Below are 22,182 nucleotides of genomic sequence, written 5' to 3' on the forward strand. Positions count from 1 at the left end.
TTCACTATCTACTTTAAACAATGCCACCCTACGTTACTCATCTCATATGTATATACTGTACTCGATACCATCTACTGCATCTTGCCTATGCCGTACTGCATCTTGCCTATGCCGTTCTGTACCATCACTCATTCATAGATCTTTATTCACATATTCTTCATCCCTTTACACTTGTGTGTATAAGGTAGCTGTTGAGAAATTGTTAGGTTAGATTACTCATTGGTTATTACTGCATTGTCGGAACTAGAAGCACAAGCATTTCGCTACACTCGCATTAACATCTGCTAACCATGTGTATGTGACAAATACAATTTGATTTGGTATTGGGCTGTATAGCTAGCTAAGTTTGCTCTAACTCAGTATATTTATTAGCTAGCTAGCCAGCTAACTATCAATTTGCATTAGCTGCGAACAAGATTTAGCTGAACCTTGCTAAGAAAAAACAAACTAGATTTTTGCAGATGTAATAGAAACAAACTAGTAGTGTAATTTTAGAACACATTTGGAGTTATATTAAAAAGCAAAGTGGAAACAACATCATGGTCATCAACATTGTTTCATGTGACCCGATTGACCATGCAGACTGAACGCAAGTGTCGCGAGGTCAAGTAACAAAAAATGCTCTCCTTGATTGACGGGTCGGGGCTAGGTCTGTGTGGAAAGTGGCATGGTGAGAGTGGAGAGGGATGACTCAAGTAGCGGTGTAAACTACACAAATGTACTTTACACACGGCCTGTAACATTTAACAAACCAAACATTTAAATACTGTTATAGAAGGTAAAGTAAAAACCCAAACTGGTTCATGCATCAATACTGGTGTATATAGTAAAATAAGGTATACCGCCCAGCCCTAGACAACACCTTCATTCTCCATCTCCCAGCCTATAGGCAGAAATTCAAACTGGAAGTACCCGTGGTAAGGTCTGTTCAACGCTGGAAACTGGAAACACTGCTGAGTACAAACAGACCACCTATGACCTCCGCAAGACAATTAGAGACACAAAGACCTTACAAGTGGAATCGCAATTCAACGGCTCAGACACGACCCATGTGGACTTCAGACAATCATGGATTACAAAGGGAAAACCAACCTATATGAGAGTAATACGGTGCCTACAGACCCCTTGACTTATTTCACATGTATTTCACATGTTGTTATGTTACAGCCTTATTCTAAAATTGATTAATCTTTTTTCCAAACATCAATCTACACATAATACCCCAAAATGAAAAAAACAAAAACAGGTTTTTAGGAACAAAAATTCACTTACATAAAAAATAACCATACCTTATTTACTTAAGTATTCAGACCCTTTGCTATGAGACTCAAAATTGAGCTCCGGTGCATCCTGTTTCCATTGATCACCCTTGATGTTTCTATAACTTGATTGGAGTTCACCTGTGGTAAATTCAATTGATTAGACATGATTTGGAAAGACACACAGTTGGTCTATATAAAGGTCCCACTGTTGACAGTGCATATCAGAGCAAAAACATAGCCATGAGGTCGAAGGAATTGTCCATAGAGCTCCGAGACAGGATTGTGTCGAGGCACAGATCTGGGGAAGGGTACCAGAAATATTCTACAGCATTGAAGGTCCCCAAGAACACAATGGCCTCCATAATTCTTAAATGGAAGGACTCTTCCTAGAGCTGGCGGTCTGGCCAAACTGAGCAATCGGAGAAGGGCATTGGTCATGGAAGTGACCAAGAACCTGATGGTCACTCTGACAGAGCTCCAAAGTTCCTCTGTCCAGAAGGACAACCATCTCTGCAGCACTCCACCAATCAGGCATTTATGATAGTGACCAGACGGAAGCCACTCCTCAGTAAAAGGCACATGACAGCCTGCTTGGAGTTTGACAAAAGGCACGTAAAGGACTCTCAGACCATGAGAAACAAGATTATCTTATCTGATGAAAGAAATATTGAATTTTTTGGCCTGAATGCCAAGCGTCACATCTGGAGGAAACCTGGCACCATCCCTATGGTGAAGGATGGTGGTGGCAGCATCATGCTGTGGGGATGTTTTTCATTGGCAGGGACTGAGACTAGTCAGGATCGAGGGAAACAGGAATGGATTCAAGTACAGAGATCCTTGAAGAAAACCTGCTCATGAACGCTCAGGACCTCGGACTGATGTGAAGGTTCACCTTCCATCAGAACAACGACTCTAAGCACACAGCCAAGACAACACAGGAGTGGCTTCGGGACAAGTCTCAATGTTCTAGAGTGGCCTAGCCAGATCCCGTAATTGAATCCTGTCATATCTCTGGAGGGACCTGAAAATAGCGGAGCAGCTACGCTCCCCATCCAACCTGACAGCTTGAGAGGATCTGCAGAGAATATCCCCAAGGCTTGTAGCGTCATATCCAAGAAGACACTAGGCTATAACTGGCAACTTCATTAAATAGTACCCCCCCCCCCCAAAAAAAAGTCTCGATGGTGAAGAGGTGACTCTGGGATGCTGGCTTTCTAGGCAGAGTTTCAATAAAAAAGCCATATCTCAGACTGGCCAATAAAAAGAAAAAATGTAGATGGGCAAAAGAACAGACACTGGACAGATGAACTCTGCCTAGAAGGCCAGCATCCCAGAGTCACCTCTTCACCTTTTGATGTTGAGACTGTTGACATTTATTTAAGGAAGCTGCCAGTTGAGGACTTGTGAGGCGTCTGTTTCTCAAACTAGTCACTCTAATATACTTGTCCTCTTGCTCAGTTGTGCACCGGGGCCTCCCACTCCTCTTTCTATTCTGGTTAGAGCCAGTCTGCGCTGTTCTGTGAAGGGAGTAGTACACAGCGTTGTATGAGAATTTCAGTTTCTTGGCAATTTCTCGCATGGAATAGCATTAATTTCTCAGAAGAAGAATCGACTGACGAGTTTCAGAAGAAAAGTCTTTGTTTCTGGCCATTTTGAGCCTATAATCAAACCCACAAATGCTGATGCTCCAGATACCCAACAAGTCTAAAGAAGGCCAGTTGTATTGCTTATTTAATCAGGACAACAGTTTTCAGCTGTGCTAACATAATTGCGAAATGGTTTTCTAATTAGCCTTTTAAAATTATAAACTTGGATTTGCAAACCCAATGCGCCATTAGAACACGAGTGATGGTTTCTGATAATGGGCCTATGTAGATATTCCATAAAAAAATCTGTCATTTCCAACTACAATAGTCATTTACAACAATAGCAATGTCTGCTGGAATTCTGATCAATTTTATGTTATTTTAATGGACAATAAAAATGCTGAAGGCCACCATTGGTGGATTGATTGTCAATGTGTGTTTGCTTACTAGCCACACGTCAGGCAGGCCAAGGGTTAAGCCTTTACCTTTTCAACCAGCTTGGTCTTTTGTGTGGTATTGTTCTTGAACTACCAAATTGATGGGTATTGTCATTAGGTTCCATTAGGCTTGTTCCATCTGGGAAGGAGGGAAATTGTATTATGATGTGTCTGAGACTGCCGTAATCAGATCTGTTGGTCAAAATCTGGGAAGTGACTACCTCTGGATGGCTTTTGCTCCGTCGTGGTTGGAGGCCTCTGAACTTGGAGTGAACTGAGGATGGAAAATCTTCTGCATTGTTTTTCTATTTCAGAAACAATGACAAGTTAGACACTGCATGTTTGAGACCTCTGGCCTGATGTACTATCAACAGCAGAGAAAGTAGGCTGCACTAGACACGTTGGGGAAACCTGTTATCTTTGATATCAGTGGTAATCTTCTTGAACTGCACTTTTGGTTAAGGGCTTGTAAGTAAGCATTTCACGGTAGTCTTAACTTGTTGTATTCTGTGTATGTGACAAAGTTTGATTTGATTTTAATGGTGGTAAGGAGAGGAGGAAAGGAAGCCATGAAGATCTGATTTAGCCTCTGATTCCCTCCTTACTCTTCTCTCTTCTCATCTACTCCGCCCCCTCTCTCCAGATGCTGCAGGATTGTGCGAAGGCTCGTCGGGAGGTAGAGCTCCACTGGAGGGCGTCGCCCTGCTCTCACATCGTACGCATCATGGACGTCTACGAAAACCTCTACCAAAGCAGGAAGTGCTTGCTCATCGTCATGGAGTGGTGGGTGACTGACACACACACACACACACACACACGCACATTTAGCCTATGTTATTCAGTGTTTTCTCTCTCCATTTTAGTATGGATGGAGGTGAGCTATTCAGCCATATTCAAGACCGGGGGAACCAGGCATTCACAGAAAGAGGTAATGAGTAGGGCTGTTAACGGGGACCGTATTACCGTCACACCGGCGGTAACGAGTCATGACAGTCAAATTCCATGTGACCGTTTAGTCACGGTAGTTGGGCTTCTCCAAGCTCTGATGCTGCTGATGGTCATTAGTAGCCTACCAAACTTGCTAACTGCCTGGTCCTCAGCACTCTATTGTCCCTATAATCACTCTGACATCAATGCAAATGTGATCTCAAATCTAATCAAACACTTCATGAGAGCTCATGTTGTGCAACATTTCTAGGCATAGTTGACACCAGGGTTGGGAAGTAACGGATTACATGTAACCTGTTACATGTAAGGGATTACGAAAAACCGGTAACTAATCCTTTACCAGCTAAAATATTGTCATCAGAATACAGATACTTTTGAAAAACTAGAGAATTACATCGAGGATTACTTTTAAATTCAGAAAGGATGTTTGCGTAAGAAAATATTTGACACTTCTCTAATAATCATTGAAGAAAGTTGCAAGTTGTTAAGTTTGTTCCACCGGAGTGAGTCTAATATGATGACATGCCAAATGTGTAGGCTACAGTACAAGCTATGTCTGTCAATGGTGCGACTGCTGTCGCCAGCCAAAGATTACCCAACTTTAATAATAGCTTGTAGGCAAGGATGACAGCAGTGGTGTAGTCTACGGCGATACGGATATCACTTATTAGTGATATCTACGTAGCGCATTGATGTGAATCCCACTGCTGTGCTCTCGTTTAGCTATTTGTGCCCTACGGATTGTGGTTGTTGTGTGGATGGCTGTTCACAAATTTCAATGTGTATTTGAACTCTAATGGTTGAATTCAAGAGGTTTAAGCTGCCTATCAACCATTGTTTTTGAAACCAGTGGAACATGTGCTCTTGCAACAGCAGATCCCAGCCTATGGAATAAAAGTGGGGCTTTTATTGCTCAATCTAATTCATGCAAATAAGGAAAATATTTATCAATAGGCCTAATTTGCAGACTTTTGATATACTTAAAGGGACAATCTGTAGTTGCTACATCCATTTTTGGACTCAATTCAATTATATTTACAAATAATAACATAAATTATATATATTAATGTAGCAGAAAGAGATGGGTTAGAAGAAGCCTACAAAACCAACCCATAAAGTAAAATGTAACATCCATATATGGCCAGCTATGTAAACTTTAACATTGATTTATTTACATTTACATTTAAGTCATTTAGCAGATCCTGCAATAGATGTCGTTCAATTGGTAACATACATTTTTGTCTTCTAATGACTCTTAAGGGGAAAGTAATCTAAAAGTAACTGAATGTAATCAGATTACTGAGTTTGGGTAATCCAAAAGTGACATTAATGATTACAATTTTGGACAGGTATCTCGTAACTGTAACTGATTACCCAATCCTACCCAATCCTGGATGACATATTTTTTTCCGCTGCCCCTGTTTCGAGACAGGTGCATGATAATGGTCCATTCTAAATCAAAACACATTTCACATGTGTATTATTTAGGATATGGAAAGGCAAACTTAAATCAAAAATAGAGTGATGGGTGACAATATTAGCCTATCACTTGTGAATGATGCCTAGATGTTGCGCATGCTTTTTTGACTTTTTCCAAATCATAGTCGCACACCTAATGTAGCCTAGCCCATAGGCCTATATGTTCTGGTAAGGTTTGTATAACAACTAAGGTGGGCAAATAACTTCTTTAAATGAAACGCATTAATCTGCTTTACATCGGGTGTAGAGCCTAACTGCCATGCATACACAGTGCGTGAATTTCAAATTTGGAGAAGATCATTTTCACCATAAACATGCACCTTTTTATAATAAAAGCATTACATGCACTTTTGAGAATGGTGTTTTCCTGCTAATGGAACATTCGCTCGTATAGCCTAATAGTTGATCAACATTTTAAGCTAAACATTCTCATCTGTTGAGTTTGGTTCATTGCTTAAAACAGGTTTTTTGATGCTAGTGGTTGTATTAATTTGGGATCTATTGTAACTCACAGCTGTCCCAGACTATGTTTTGGAATATTTATTTCTCGCAAAGAATGGGGTAGGTCAACCTTCGAACTGTGGGGTATAGTAGATTGACATAGGCTATTGCTTTTGCTTTTTGTTAGGCCTACTCATCTTGTTGGCAGACAAAGTAAATATGGACAGTTCTTACAATATCTTTAATATGCACCTCGGCATTGGATAAGGATGAGCACAGTTGCGTCCCCAATGTTGGTCTTCACTTGTAGCCTGTGAGACAGACTTGATCACATGACGTAGAGCCATGTGAGTGAGCGGTGCTTCGGCACTCAGCCTGGAGAAGGGCATTATAATTATTATATTCAGCACAAGGGCCACTGGCCACAAAATGCATGGATTCTTTTAGGGGGCATCTGTAGCTGGGAAATTCGAGGCATTATCAAGTGCTTGTCATATTGTGAATGAGAGACCGATGCGATGACGTGTGTACAGCCTTCGTAAAAAAACAGCCGAGCACATGCCTTTCATGCAGCCTTAGAATTTATTGAAAATGAAAACATGCAGTTGAAGTCGGAAGTTTAACCTTTTGCGACGAGCAAACCCGTAGCCTCAAACGCATTAGCATAACGCAACGGACATAAATACCCCTATAAACTTTTCCTATTCATGAAAATCGCAAATGAATTGAAATAAATATATTCAAACACAAGCTTAGCCTTTTGTTAACACCACACATCTCAGATTTTCAAAATATGCGTTACAGCCAACGCTAGACAAGCATTTGTGTAAGTTTATCATGGCATAATGCTATGCTAGGGTCTGCTGGCAGCAGGCAACATTTTCACGAAAATAAGAAAAGCAACCAAATTAAATAATTTACCTTTGAAGAACTTCAGATGCTTTCACTTAGGAGACTCCCAGTTAGATAGCAAAAATATTATTTTTGTAGGCGAAATAGCTCCCGTTTGTTCATCATGCTTGGCTGAGAAATCGACCCTAAAATGCTACCACTATTAACGCCAAACTTTTTTCAAAATTTGCTCCATAATATCGACAAACACGGCAAACGTTGTTTAGGATCCATCCTTAAGGTGTTTTTAACAAATATATTCAATAATATATATGTCAAGGCAGTTGGTTTCTCATAAGAAGCGATTGGGAAAAATGGCTACCTCAGTATTTTACGCAAGGTTTTCTGAAAATACGCAAGGTTTTCTGCGGGATGTGACCACATGCTATATATGGTCCCTTAAAGCCATTCTTCAAGGGAAATGTCTAAAAAGACGTCATAATGCTGTAGACACCTTGGGGAAAACGTAAGCTCATTCGTAGCTCATTCACAGCCATATAAGGAGTTATTGGCATGAGGTGGTTTCAAAAAATGTGGCACTTCCTGGTTGGATTTTTATCTGGGTTTCGCCTGTAACATCAGTTCTGTGGCACTCACAGACAATATCTTTGCAGTTTTGGAAACGTCAGTGTCTTCTTTCCAAAGCTGTCAATTATATGCATAGTCGAGCATCTTTTCGTGACAAAATATCTTGTTTAAAACGGGAACGTTTTTCATCCAAAAATAAAATAGCGCCCCCTAAATCCAACTGGTTAACAAATTTCTTGTTAAATTATAGTTTTGGCAAGTCGGTTAGGACATCTACTTTGTGCATAACACAAGTCATTTTTCCAACAATTGTTTACAGACAGATTATTTCACTTATAATTCACCGTATCACAATTCCAGAAGTTTACATACACTAAGTTGACTGTGCGTTTAATCAGTGTGGAAAATTACAGAAAATGATTTCATGGCTTTAGAAGATTCTGATAGGCTAATTGACTTCATTTGAGTTGATTGGAGGTGTACATGTGGATGTATTTCAAGCACTACCTTCAAACTCAGTGCCTCTTTGCTTGACATAATGGGAAAATCAAAAGAAATCAGCCAAGACCTCAGAAAACAAATTGGAGACCTCCACAAGTCTGGTTCATCCTTGGGAGCAATTTCCAAATGCCGTAAGGTACCACGTTCATCTGTACAAACAATAGTACACAAGCATAAACACCATGGGACCACGCAGCCGTCATACCGCTCAGGAAGGAGACGCGTTCTGTCTCCTAGAGATGAACGAACTTTGGTGTGAAAAATGCAAATCAATCCCAGAGTAAAACAAGTCCTATATCAACATAACCTGAAAGGTCACTCAGCAAGGAAGAAGCCACTGCTCCAAAACCTCCATGAAAAAGCCAGACTATGGTTTGCAACCGCACATGGGAACAAAGACCGTACTTTTTGGAGAAATGTCCTCTGGTCTGATGAAACAAAAACAGAACTGTTTGGCCATAATGACCGTCATTATGTTTGGAGGAAAAAGGAGGAGGCTTGCAAGCCGAAGAACACCATCCCAACTGTGAAGCATGTGGGTGGCAGCATCATGTTGTGGGGTGTTTTGCTGCAGGAGGGACTGGTGCACTTCACAAAATAGATGGCATCATGAGGTAGGAAAATTATGTGTATATATTGAAGCAACATCTAAAGACATCAGTCAGGAAGTTGAAGCTTGGTCGCAAATGGGTCTTCCAAATGGACAATGACCCCAAACATACTTCCAAAGTTGTGGCAAAATAGCTTAAGGAAAACAAAGTCAAGGTATTGGAGTGGCCATCACAAAGCCCTAACCTCAATAATATAGAACATTTGTGGGCAGAACTGGAAAAGTCTGTGTGAGCAAGGAGGCCTACAAACCTGACTCAGTTACACCAGCTCTGTCAGGAGGAATGGGCCAAAATTCAAACAATTTATTGTCGGAACCTTGTGGAAGGCTACCCGAAAGTTAAACAATTGACCCAAGTTAAACAATTTAAATGCAATGCTACCAAATACTAATTGAGTGTATGTATACTTCTGACCCACTGGGAATGTGATGAAAGAAATAAAAGCTGAAAAAAATCATTCTCTCTAGTATTATTCTGACATTTCATATTCTTAAAATAAAGTGGTGATCCTAATTTACCTAAAACAGGGAATTTTTACTGGGATTCAATGTCAGGAATAGTGAAAAACTGAGTTTAAACGTATTTGGCTAAGATGTATGTAAACTTCCGACTTCAACTGTAGCCCAACTAAAATTACGTAAATAACTCTACATTAAGAATATAGGAGTACCTATTTCTTTGTTAACCACTCAACACAGAATAGCTGCATGAGTGCACTCCCTCATTGTATTCATCTATGTTCAATTGTGTTCTAGGCAAATGTCTGCTAAATGAACTACTGTTGCCCACAGCCATATGGCATAGGCAGGTCAGGGCCTAACATAAGGACAACTCAAGAGTATGCTATTCTGTTAATCTGAAATATACAATTTTTTTCATATCATGTTTCTTTAGACCTGTCTAAAATAAAGAATGTATTGATTGTGATTGTGTAGGCTATATTACATGGCTTTATTAGACTTTTTAAAAGGTAAATGTTCCAAAGGTCTTAATCAGTGGCTTGTAGGCTATGCATGGAAGCCAGTAGATGCTAAATGTGTATGTTAATTAACGGTCAGTTACCGTGGGATGAGCAGTTATTTGCTTGACAATCACCGGCTGCCAAAATTTCATGACCCCCACTGCCCTAATGATGAATGAAAAATATTCTCTCTAATTTCTGACCATATGAATAATGTATCCCTTCTAGAGGTCGACCGATTAACTAGGGCCGATTTTCAAGTTTTCTTAACAATCATTAATCTGCCTTTTTGGACGCTGATTAAATTGCAATCCACGGAGACTGCGTGGCAGGCTGACCACCTGTTGCGAGTGCAGCATCAAAAGGACCTTGTGGCTACAAGGAGCCAAGGTAAGTTGCTAGCTAGCATTAAACGTAACTATATATAAAAAACGATCAATCTTCACATAATCACAAGTTAACTACACATGGTTGATGTAATTACTAGGTTAACTATCTTGTCCTGTGTTGCATATAATCACTGCGGTGCCTGTTAATTTATCATCGAGTCACAGCCTACTTCAACTTCGCTCAATGGGTGCTGATTTCACAAAAGAGCATCTGTGAAAAAAGCACAATCGTTGCACTAATGTACCTAACCGTCAACATCAATACTTTTTCTTAAAATCAATACACATAAATATATTATTTTAAACCTGCTTATTTAGTTAAAAGCTTCATGTTAGCAGGCAATATTAACTTGTAGTGAAATTGTGTCACTTCTCTTGCGTTCAGTGCAAGCAGAGTCAGGATATATGCAGCAGCTTGGGCCACCTGACTCGTTGCAAACTGTGTGAAGACCATTTCTTCCCAACAAAGACCGTAATTTATTTGCCAGAATTTTACGTACTTATGACATGCATTGCACAACCTTCAATGTTAACAGCAATATTTAGATTTAGGGTTGCACCCGTTTGATAAAATACAGAACGCTTCGGTAATACACTGAAAGAAAAAAAAAACGTTTTGTTTTTTAAATGGTAGTTTCCAGATTTGACCATATTAATGACCAAAGGCTCGTTTTTCTGTGTGTTTTAGTATATTATAATTAAGTCTATGATTTGATAGAGCAGTCTGATTGAGCGGTGGTAGGCAGCAGCAGGCTCGTAAGCATTCATTCAAACAGCACTTTACTGCGTTTGCCAGCAGCTCTTAGCAATGCTTGTTTCATTATTTATTTGAGACAATTGATTTTATTTATGTATTATATTAAGTTAAAATAAAGTGTTCATTGTTCATTCAGTATTTTTGTAATTGTCACGTATGTATGTATGTATGTATGTATGTATGTATGTATGTATGTATGTATGTATGTATGTATGTATGTATGTATGTATGTATGTATGTATGTATGTATGTATGTATGTATGTATGTATGTAAATAAGTAAAATCATCTGGGTTAATCTGTTCTGGCTTATTTCGGTCCTCCAATTTGTATCGGCGTTTAAAAATCTAACTCTGTCTTTCTCTTCTCTCCCACCCCGTCTAGAGGCCTCTGACATCATGAAGAGTATAGGAGAAGCTATCCAGTACCTGCATGCCATTGACATCGCTCACAGAGACATTAAGGTAAAGTCTGTCTGGTGATTCAATGAACAGAATTATACTAAACATCTCTTTGCGTACATGTTAAGTCCAATAAATAATTATGCTATTTTCTCCTCCGTCAGCCAGAAAATCTGTTGTACACTTCCAAAAAACCAGATGCACTCCTTAAACTAACCGATTTTGGGTTTGCCAAAGAAATCACGACACTCAACTCCCTGGCAACGCCATGCTACACCCCCTATTATGTTGGTAAGGGCACGCAACTCAGTCTTACTGACTGGTTTAATAGTACGGCCTAGCCTGTTAGTATAATTATTTGTGAATATTTACATTTACATTTAAGTCATTTAGCAGACGCTCTTATCCAGAGCGACTTACAATACAAAATATTTCAGTGGCATTGATTATTAAGTTCATAAAATATAAGGCTTCAATGTATTTTGAGTCTGTATTTCCTCTCCTTGATCACAGCCCCTGAGGTTCTTGGTCCAGAGAAGTACGACAAATCCTGTGATATGTGGTCTCTGGGTGTTATCATGTATATCCTGTAAGTGATACAAAATAGCTTGACAGCATGAATCAATTCCCAATAACTGCGCTGTACAAGATGTACGACCTTACGTGGTTATTATATATTCTCCTCTCCTCCTACCACCTAGGCTGTGTGGATATCCTCCCTTCTACTCTAACCACGGCCTGGCCATCTCCCCTGGGATGAAAAAGCGCATCAGGAACGGACAGTACGAGTTCCCCAACCCAGAGTGGTCTGACGTGTCAGAAGACGGTAAGAGAGAGAGAAGACAGATATTTACAGTTGAATTTGGAAGTTTACATGCACCTTAGCCAAATACATTTAAAGTCCGTTTTTCACAATTCCTGACATTTATCCCTAGTAAAAATTCCCTGTCTTAGGTCAGGATCACCACTTTATTTTAAGAATGTGAAATTTCAGAATAATAGTAGTGATTTATTTCACTTTTATTTCTTTCATCACATTCCCAGTGGGTCAGAAGTTTACATTCACTCAATTAGTATTTGGTAGCATTGCCTTTAAATTGTTTAACTTGGGTCAAATGTTTTGGCTAGCCTTCCACAGGCTTCCCACAATAAGTTGGGTGAATTTTGGCCCATTCCTCCTGACAGAGTCAGGTTTGTAGGCCTCCTTGCTCGCACATGCTTTTTCAGTTCAACCCACACATTTTCTATAGGATTGAGGTCAGATCTTTGTGATGGCCACTCCAAAACCTTGACTTTGTTGTTCTTAAGCCATTTTTCCAAAACTTTGGAAGTATGCTTGGGGTCATTGTCCATTTGGAAGACCCATTTGCGACCAAGCTTTAACTTCCTGACGGATGTCTTGATGTTGCTTCAATATATCCACATACTTTTCCTACCTCATGATGCCACCTATTTTGTGAAGTGCACCAGTCCCTACTTCAGCAGAGCACCCCCTCAACATGATGCTGCCGCCCCCGTGCTTCACGGTTGGGATGGTGTTCTTCGGCTTGCAAGCGTCCCCCTTTTTCCTCCAAACATAACAATGGTCATTATGGCCAAACAGTTCTATTTTTGTTTCATCAGACCAGAGGACATTTCTCCAAAAAGTACGATCTTTGTCCCCATGTGCAGTTGCAAACCGTAGTCTGGCTTTTTCATGGCGGTTTTAGAGCAGTGGCTTCTTCCTTGCTGAGCGGCCTTTCAGGTTATGTCGATGTAGGACTCATTTTACTGTGGATATAGATACTTTTGTACCTGCTTCCTCCAACATCTTCTCAAGGTCCTTTGCTGATGTTCTAGGATTGGTTTGCACTTTTCGCACCAAAGTATGTTCATCTCTAGGAGACAGAACGTGTCTCCTTCCTGAGCGGTATGATGGCTGCGTGGTCCCATGGTGTTTATACTTGCGTACTATTGTTTGTACAGATGAACGTGGTAACTTCAGGCATTTAGAAATTGCTCCCAAGGATGAACCAGACTTTTTTCTGCGGTCTTGGCTCATTTCTTTTGATTTTCCCATGATGTCAAGCAAAGAGTTTGAAGGTAGTTCTTGAAATACATCCACAGGTACACCTCCAATTGACTCAAATGATGTCAGTTAGCCTATCAGAAGCTTCTAAATCCATGACATCATTTTCTGGAATTTTCCAAGCTCTTTAAAGGCACAGTCAACTTAGTATGTATGAACTTCAGACCCACTGGAATTGTGATAAGTTATATTATCTGTCTGTAAACAATTGTTGGTTAAATTACTTGTGTCATGCACAAAGTAGATGTCCTAACCGACTTGCCAAACTGTTGTTTAACAAGAAATTTGCGGAGTGGTTGAAAAACTAGTTTTAATGACTCCAACCTAAGTGTATGTAATTATCTGACTTCAACTGTATATGGGCTGGATTCAAAATGAATATCTTGACTTTGATGGTAATTACGTGAATTGCTTAACTTTGTTTTCCTGTGTTTTCTCTCTCCCAGCCAAACAGTTGATCCGTCACTTACTGAAGACTGAGCCCACCCAGAGGATGAGCATCACAGAGTTCATGAACCACCCCTGGATCAATGTAATCACAGCACCCTTCTGTTGTCCAGGCAGTTGGACCATGATGCAGTCGTTGTCGATTGTTATGAAGATACATACTGATTATTCACTAGAAACTTTCAATGCAACTAGACCACAAGAAGACAACAGAAGAGTGCAATAAATGGTTGTTTTTTTTCTGAATGGAATTTCACAATTCTCAAAAGTTATCATATTACATTTTTATTTAACCTTAATTTATCTAAGTTAGTCTCTTTGAGTTAAACATATATTTTTCAGAGGGGCCTGGTCCAACCAAGACAGCAGCAGAGGGAAACAATTATTCAGACAAAATATCAAACATAACATATACACTGGGTATAGAAAGTCCCCACCCCCTTTCAAAATCTTCACCTTTTTGTTGCCATACAGCCTGAAATGAAAATGCATTAAGTCAGACCTTTTCTGGCTTTTGCACATTAACCCACAATATCGAGGTGGGGGGAAAAATCTAGAAAATGTATTGACATGAATACAGTAAAATACCCTGTTTGGATATGTGAACACCCCCCTGAGTAAATACTTGGAACCACCTTTTGCTTGAATTACAGCCACGAGTCTCTTTTTGAATATGCCTCTACTTACTTTGTAATATTTGCGCATTCTTCCTTGTAGAGTTGTTCAAACTCAGACAAATTGCATGGTGACCCTTCACAGACTACAATCTTTGAGTCATTCCACAGAGTTTCAATGGGATTTAGGTCGGTGCTCTGTCTAGGACACTCAAGGATATTCACCTTCTTGTCCTTCAGCCACTGTACTGTTACTTTGGCAGTGTGCTTTAGATCACATTTCAACATGACAAATAGCCTATCTTCCGATATTCAATTTCTTGGCGGAGGGCTGCAGGTCTTCCTCAAGAATCTGTCGGTATTTTGTACTGTCCATTTTCCCTTCTATTCTGACAAGTGCTCCAGTCCCTGCTGAAGATAAACACCCCATCAACAGGATGCTGCCACCGCCAAGCTTTACTCTAGGCATGGGGTTCTTTAGGTGGAAAGATGTTGGGTTTTGACCACAGCACCTCTTGCCACTTAGCCTCAGAATCTACAATGTGCTTTTTGGCAAAGCTCAAACAAGACTTGATGTGGCTTTTTTTGAGGAGGTTTTTTTTTCTTGCCACACTCCCATAGAGGCCAGATTTGTGGAGCGCTTGTGATATTGTGGTCATATGCACGCACACGTTGACCATTCTTTGCCGTAAAGACCTGAAAGCTCCTTCAAAGTTGCCATTTGCTTCTTGTTAGCCTCTGATCAGTCTCCTCCTTGCCCGATCATTCAGTTTGGAGGGACAGCCTGAACTATGTAGGGTCTGGGTGATGCCATACGCCTTCCACTTCTTACTAATGGTCTTAACTGTGCTTCGGGGAATAGACCAAGCCTTTGACATTTGTTTTATATCAATCCCGACTTTCCACAATTTTATCTCGTAGATCATTTGAAAGTACCTTTCCGCCCATAGTGGATTCTTTGCTTTGAATTGTACTACTAAGCAGTGGAGTCCTCTATGAACAACTCCTTTTATTCGGAACAAATCAACATCACTACAATTGACCACAGAAGCCAATTAGCTTGATTTGTGATCTGGAAGATGGTTGGTTATACTTCAAGTTTGCAATTGCAATTCTAAGGGGGTGGTGTTCACTTATCCAAATAGGGTATTTGACTGTTTTACTTGTAATTAATTTTCAGAGTAAAAAATATATAAATCACTTGGATTTTGTGGGTTACTGTGTGTAAATAAAGCTGGAAAAAGTCACATTTTGTGTTTTAAATTTCAGGCTGTAAGGCAACAAAAGGTGAACATTTTGAAAGGGGGTGGTGACTTTCTATACCCACTGTTAGCAGTTGATGTTATTCTTCAATAACACATCCCCCAAAGCAAATCAGGGGGAGAAAATCATAGATGTTATGCTGGGAAGTAGATGGTCGATGTTCATTCTTCCCTGTCCTCAATGATTCTCCACAAAACAAAGACACGGGAGGTAATTTATAACCCCTAACCCGAGCCTTTGCTTGACCAATTAGAATTCCTTGCAGTAAAATAAATAAAAAAATTAAAAAGTTATTCTGTTATAGGCTCAATGTATGGACGATTCTGACCAATGAGATCTTGCCACATGAATCCAGAACTGAAACCCCTACACAGATTCTAACCAGATGTTGAATTGAAAATCAACTATTTCCATTGATCGTTAATTTCCTATTGACCTCTAGTCCTCTGTGTGTTATCCTAAAATATTCTTATACCACTGTACATTACAATTGCCAGCAGCATACCACCCTGCATACCATTGCTGGTTTGCTTCTGAAGCTAAGCAGGGTTGGTCCTGGTCAGTTCCTGGATGGGAGACCAGATGCTGCTGGAAGTGGTGTTGTAGGGCCAGTAGGAGGCACTCTTTCATCTGGTCTAAAAAAATACATCTTTCAGATGGGACATTAAACGGGTGTCCTGACTCTCTGAGGTCATTGAAGATCCCATGGCACTTATCGTAAGAGTAGGGGTGTTAACCCCGGTGTCCTGGCTAAATTCCCAACCTGGCCCTCAAAACATCATGGTCACCTAATAATCCCTAGTTTACAATTGGCTCATTCATCCCCCTCCTCTCCACTGTAACTATTCCCCAGGTCGTTGCTGTAAATGAGAACATGTTCTCAGTCAACTTACCTGGTAAAATAACAGATAAATAAATAAAATAAAAGGAAACATACAGGCGTCATGGATGAAGTTAATCATATGTACCACCGCATGAACTCCTAATGACAATCACATTCCTCAGTCAACTAAACTAATCTGGCCATGTGATGTCAACACGACACATTTGCTGTTGTAGCATATTATGTTGCTGCAATCACATCCTTTTCTTGCCTGGTCCAGTCTGTTTGTGCTTAAGCTAACTCCTCTCTGTTTCGCTTCTTTGACATACCAAAGAAACTTGTCTCACAGTAATGGTAACTTGGCAACCATAAAACCACATACGGTATGGGACCGGGATATTCTTTTACAACATGTTTTTTGTAATAATTGACCTCCCTAGAGTTGCTGAATACTTTTCACATTTCCTATTTGATCCTATATTCATGTTCCTTGATTGGACACAATGCTTTTTCCAAAGCAATGCGCTAACCTAAGCTGGTCTCCCTACAGCAGTCTATGGAGGTCCCTCAGACCCCTCTCCACACCAGTCGTGTGCTGCAGGAGGAGCAGGACGTCTGGGAGGAGGTCAAGGTGAGCACTGGCACTGCAGTGATGTGAATGCATTCTTTCTGCATCTAACTTGGATCCACACACCTCTAGCATGCAGAGCACAAAAACAACAATATCCTACTATAGACTGTACAAAAATACAGTGTTTTGGTCTGCTTCTATCTACATAATTGCACATTTGCTCCTTTGGATGTTCTTGGTCCTTTACACATTATGTATAATTGTTTCTATGTGATTTGCTCATGGTGTGATTGTTGTTACTAGGAGGAAATGACAAGTGCCCTGGCAACCATGAGAGTGGACTATGAGCAAATCAAAATCAAGACCATCGAGGATTCGACCAATCCGCTGCTGATTAAGAGAAGGAAGAAAGCAAACAATGCAGCCACTAAACCACCGGGCCTGTGAAACAAAATACACCGCACATACCCTTCCATGCGGTGAAAGAGAGCTGATAGGGCAAACAGGGATTATTAAAGGGTGACAGTCTGAATCTCCAGAAATATTACTTTTCCAGTTCTTTGAACCTCCTTTTTAGTTGTTTTATTCTCATCGTTTTTACCCCATTTTAATGTTTTTTTCCCCCACCTTGCTATTCTAAAGAACCATTTTTTTTTTGTTGCTTTTTTGTCCACATAGAGATCAGATGTTTATCGTCACGTCTCGGTGATGTACTGGGTTTTTCTGTCGTTGTTGCTGATCACTGCAAGCTGACTGCACTGTAACTAATCCAGTATCTTGACCCAGCTCTGTTCTGTGTTTTATCATTGTTGATTCCCCTCGGTATTGGCCACATGTTTTTCTAACTTTATCTGTGGGTCTTCAGATGATACTGCCATGAAAACATTGAATGCTTCTCCAGTTATACTGTGGATCCATAATATTTTTCTGCTATGCAATTGGTTAACTCTACACAATGGAGGAAGCAACACTTTTCTTTATGTTTAATTGGATGTCCTTTAGTTTCTTCCTCCTTTAGTTGTCATTCATTTTATATACTTATTCACACCTCACACCAACAATATACATTGTCTATTTGTTGTGTGGGGTTTTTGTTGCCCTGAACTCTCTGATTTTGTTTTGATTGGACTTCTAAGTTGTATGACTGCAGTTGACTGTGTTTTCATTGTTGGTTGGGTTTGATTTCTTAGCCAACGCACCCATAGCCAAAGTTAGAGTCACCATATTTTTTTAGAGTGGACTGACTGTTTAGAAAGACTGTGCCTTGAGGACATTGGGAAAAATCCTTACTTGATATTTGTGCTCACAGCCCAACTTTTCACACATCTATCTCCCATTGAGGTTATATGCATGATTGACACAAGTTCAAGGTCTGTGCACTAATCTCAAATTAGTTTTTTTCCCGGTGTGATGACAGTGGGGGAATATTCAAGCCACTTTGGCAGTAGCAAATGTACATTGTGTTATCAAATATCCAAACCGTGAGATCACAAAATCACCACATCCCACAGATGTTGTAGCCTACTTCACAATTATCCTGATTGCAATTGTTTAAATATATTTTCAGTGAATTCCCACTAATGAACTATACAACATAAGTGTCACTTAGTTTCCACGCAGCAGCAATAATGTTTTGGGTTTCTGCTGTGTTAGGTGATGGGGAACACTGAGTGTAAGGGCACCATTGTTATGCATAGTGGTATGGCAGTACATATATGACATGTAGCACTGGCTGTCTTTTGGATTAAAACTTGTATAAAATCCCTTATCCGCTCAAATGTGTTAATTGATGTGTGACTGGTGGTGTTGTGCCACAATCCCAAAGTAGCCTTGATGTCAAACTGTGGCAATGCAGGACATTATCCTGTTTGTGCAGCCATGTACCACCATCTGCTGTCATGGAGATGGAAAGACAACCTCTTATACAGTGCCTTCAGAAAGCATTCACAATCCTTGATTTTTTTTTGCTAACACAAAATAATCATGTCAAAGTGCAAGAACAATTCTCACTTGTAAAAAAAAATAAGTCTTTCTGGTTGGGTCTCTTAAGAGGTTTCCAACATTTGCACATTTATTTATTTTTTTAATTCTTCAATCATTGTCAAGTTAGTTGTTGATCAGTGCTTGACGATCATTTTCGGCCACTCGGGACAATCACTGTCTTGGTAAGCAACTCCAGTGTAGATTTGGCCTTGTTTTAGGTTATTGTCCTGCTGAAAGGTGAAGTCATCTCCCAGTGTCTGTTGCAAAGCAGACTGAACCAGGTCTACTTCTGGGATTTTACCTGTGCGTAGCTCCATTCTGTTTTATCCTGAAACTCCCCCGTCCTTAACGATTACAAGCATACCCATAACATGATGCCGCCATCACTATGCTTGAAAATATGGAGAGTGGTACTCGTGGTGTTTGGGGAAAATCCAATACATTAACAACACATTGTATTCGGAACAAAAAGGAAATTGCTTTGCCACATTTTTTGGGGCTTTATAACTTTAGTGCCTTAATGCAAACGGGATGCATGTTTTGGAATATTTATGTTTTGTACATGCTTCCACCTTTACACTAGTATTGTGGAGTAACTACAATGTTGATCCATCCTCAGTTTTATATCACAGCCATTAAACTGTTTTATATTCACCATCTGCCTCATGGTGAAATCCTTGAGCTGTTTCCTTCCTCTCCGGCAACTGAGTTTCTTTCTCGTGGCTGGGTGTATTAATACACCATTCAAGGTGTAATCAAAAACTTCATGCTCAAAGCAATATTCAATGTATGCTTTTTTTTATACCCATCTATTAATAGGTGCCCTTTGCGAGGAATTGGTGAACCTCTCTGGTCTTTGTGGTTGAATCTGTTTGAAATGCACTGCTCAACTGAAGGACCTTACAATTATCTGTATGTGTGAAGTACAGAGATGAGGTAATCATACAAAAATCATGTTTAACACTATTATTGCACACAGAGTCCATGCAATTTATATGACTTTTAAGCCCATTTTTACTCTTGAACTTATTTAGGCTTGCATTACAAAGGGGTTGAATACTTACTGACAATGACAATTCTCAACACATAATTCCACTTTGACATTATGGGGTATTGTGTGAGGGCAAGTGACAACAGGTCAATGTAATCTATTTTAAATTCAGGCTTTAACGCAACATTTTGACATTCAAGGTGTGTGAATCCTTTTGTAATGAAATGCAGTTCAACACTTCAAGGAAGAGGCTTACATAATATGATGTTTGTTGCATTTGGCCATGTCATTATTGCCATGTCCCCTGATGTGTGGTTACATCCAGAAACCCTTTTGTAGGCCTGCGGATCAATAACCCCCTTCTCCCCCAACTTACTGTTGGGAGTTAGAATAGTAGAAATACACCAAGGTGAAATTTGGTTTTGCATCAGCAGTTGTACTCTTGCCAGTCACTGACACTCAATTAACACATCAGCAAAAACTAATTTGATTGGTAAGTTAGTCTATCCAGCTATCTAAACTTGTAATTATGGTCGACGGGGGGCCCGCTGATTTTGTTAGTCACTCACTCTGATATCTCCTTCCAATGGCAAAATGTGTAGAATTGCAGGAAATTACCTGTAAAACTGAAACATGTTTTCTCTTTCCCATGGCAAAATTAGTAGAATTGCATGAAATTTAATCTAAAACTTTATACAGTTGCATCACCACCTTGTATGGCAATTGCTCAGCATCTGACCTGCCATCCAGGACCTAGAGTGCCAGTCAAATGTTGGGACACACCTACTCATTCAAGTGTTTCTCTTTATTTTTACTATTTTCTACATTGTGGAATAATAGTGAAGTTGCACTGCAATTAACTCTACCTCAGCCTAAATAAATGCTTCACAGAGTTCAAGTAACAGACACATCTCAACATCAACTGTTCAGAGGAGACTGTGTGAATCAGGCCTTCATGTTTGAATTTCTGAAAAGAAACCACTGCTAAAGGACATCAATAAGAAGGAGAGACTTGCTTAGGCAAAGAAACACAACCAATGGACATTAGACTGGTGGAAATCTGTCCTTTGGTCTGTTGAGTCCAAATGTCTTTTTGAGACGCAGAGTAGGTGAACGGATGATCTCCGCATGTATGGTTCCCACCGTGAAGCATGGAATAAGAGGTGTGATGGTGTGGGGGTGCTTTGCTGTTGACACTGTCTTAGATTCATTTAGAATACAAGGCACACTTTAACCAGCATGGCTACCACAGCATTCTGCAGCGGTTTGCCATTCCATCTGGTTTACACTTAGTTCCACTATCATTTGTTATTCAACAGGACAATGACCCAAAACGCACCTCCAAGCTGTGTAAGGGCTATTTGACCAAGGAGAATGATGGAGCGCTGCATCAGATGACCTGGCCTCCACAATCACCTAACCTCAACCCAATTGAGATGGTTTGGGATGAGTCGGACCGCAGAGTGAAGGAAAAGCACTTCATCCATTAATATATTTTTTTCTTTGTTATTGATTGAAATTAACACCATTATTTCCCACCAAATACTGTGTTGAAACCAATTGTTTTGAACTGTAGTCTAGAAAGTATCTGTTGGTACTTAATACATAGTGGTATTCACTTGTATATAACAAATTACCTGAGACAGGACTGTAAAATCAAGATTTGATAAAGCTTGAATGTTGACCATTACTCACATTCTGAAAGCCAAATTCTAACTCTCCAAGTATGTTTATCCACAAACAATCACTTTCATTTAAATACATAATTTCATGAATGGAAATAAACATGCATTAACTTACAGTAACCTACCAGCCTGTTATTTATAGGCAGTCCCTCCCTCCCTAGTCTATTTTGCAGTGTCTCTTTCAGACTGAACTGTAGAGTGGTTTTAGAGTTTTTTTTTTTGCATACCTCTCTCGGTCATCCCCCTCTCTCCCTCCCCAGCTGCAGCCCAGCCACTCTCTCATTACAAAAAAACTTTCCACAACCATGTAATACATCATATCACCCCCAGCCAAGACATTATAAATCCCATCTGTGTGTTGGCAGGGCTGCCATCTAGTCTTTAACATCTACGGGATCGGTGTGTGTGTGTGTGTCTGTCCGTCCGTCCCCTGCGTGATGGTTGAGCTAACGTGTGCTAATGTGATTAGCATGACTTTGTAAGTAACAAGAACATATCCCAGGACATAGACATATCTTATATGGGCAGAAATACTAACAAGAATTT

At 40.0% G+C, this 22,182-nt stretch overlaps 1 protein-coding gene across 1 annotated transcript in view; it reads left to right on the plus strand.

Moving 5' to 3' along the window:
- The window catches only part of LOC118361436 (MAP kinase-activated protein kinase 2-like), a 40,931-nt gene extending 21,316 nt beyond the window's left edge, over positions 1-19,615 (plus strand). Inside the window, exons 2-10 of the mRNA XM_035741373.2 lie at positions 3,929-4,068; positions 4,149-4,213; positions 11,175-11,254; positions 11,356-11,482; positions 11,705-11,780; positions 11,893-12,017; positions 13,706-13,791; positions 16,957-17,037; positions 17,281-19,615. Of these exons, the coding sequence (XP_035597266.1) occupies positions 3,929-4,068; positions 4,149-4,213; positions 11,175-11,254; positions 11,356-11,482; positions 11,705-11,780; positions 11,893-12,017; positions 13,706-13,791; positions 16,957-17,037; positions 17,281-17,424 (924 nt within the window). The 3' untranslated portion in view covers positions 17,425-19,615. The remainder of the gene's footprint in view (positions 1-3,928; positions 4,069-4,148; positions 4,214-11,174; positions 11,255-11,355; positions 11,483-11,704; positions 11,781-11,892; positions 12,018-13,705; positions 13,792-16,956; positions 17,038-17,280) is intronic.
- Positions 19,616-22,182: the final 2,567 nt, after the last annotated feature.

This window comes from Oncorhynchus keta, unplaced genomic scaffold (assembly GCF_023373465.1).
Source record: "Oncorhynchus keta strain PuntledgeMale-10-30-2019 unplaced genomic scaffold, Oket_V2 Un_scaffold_584_pilon_pilon, whole genome shotgun sequence".
NCBI classification, from domain to species: domain Eukaryota; kingdom Metazoa; phylum Chordata; class Actinopteri; order Salmoniformes; family Salmonidae; genus Oncorhynchus; species Oncorhynchus keta.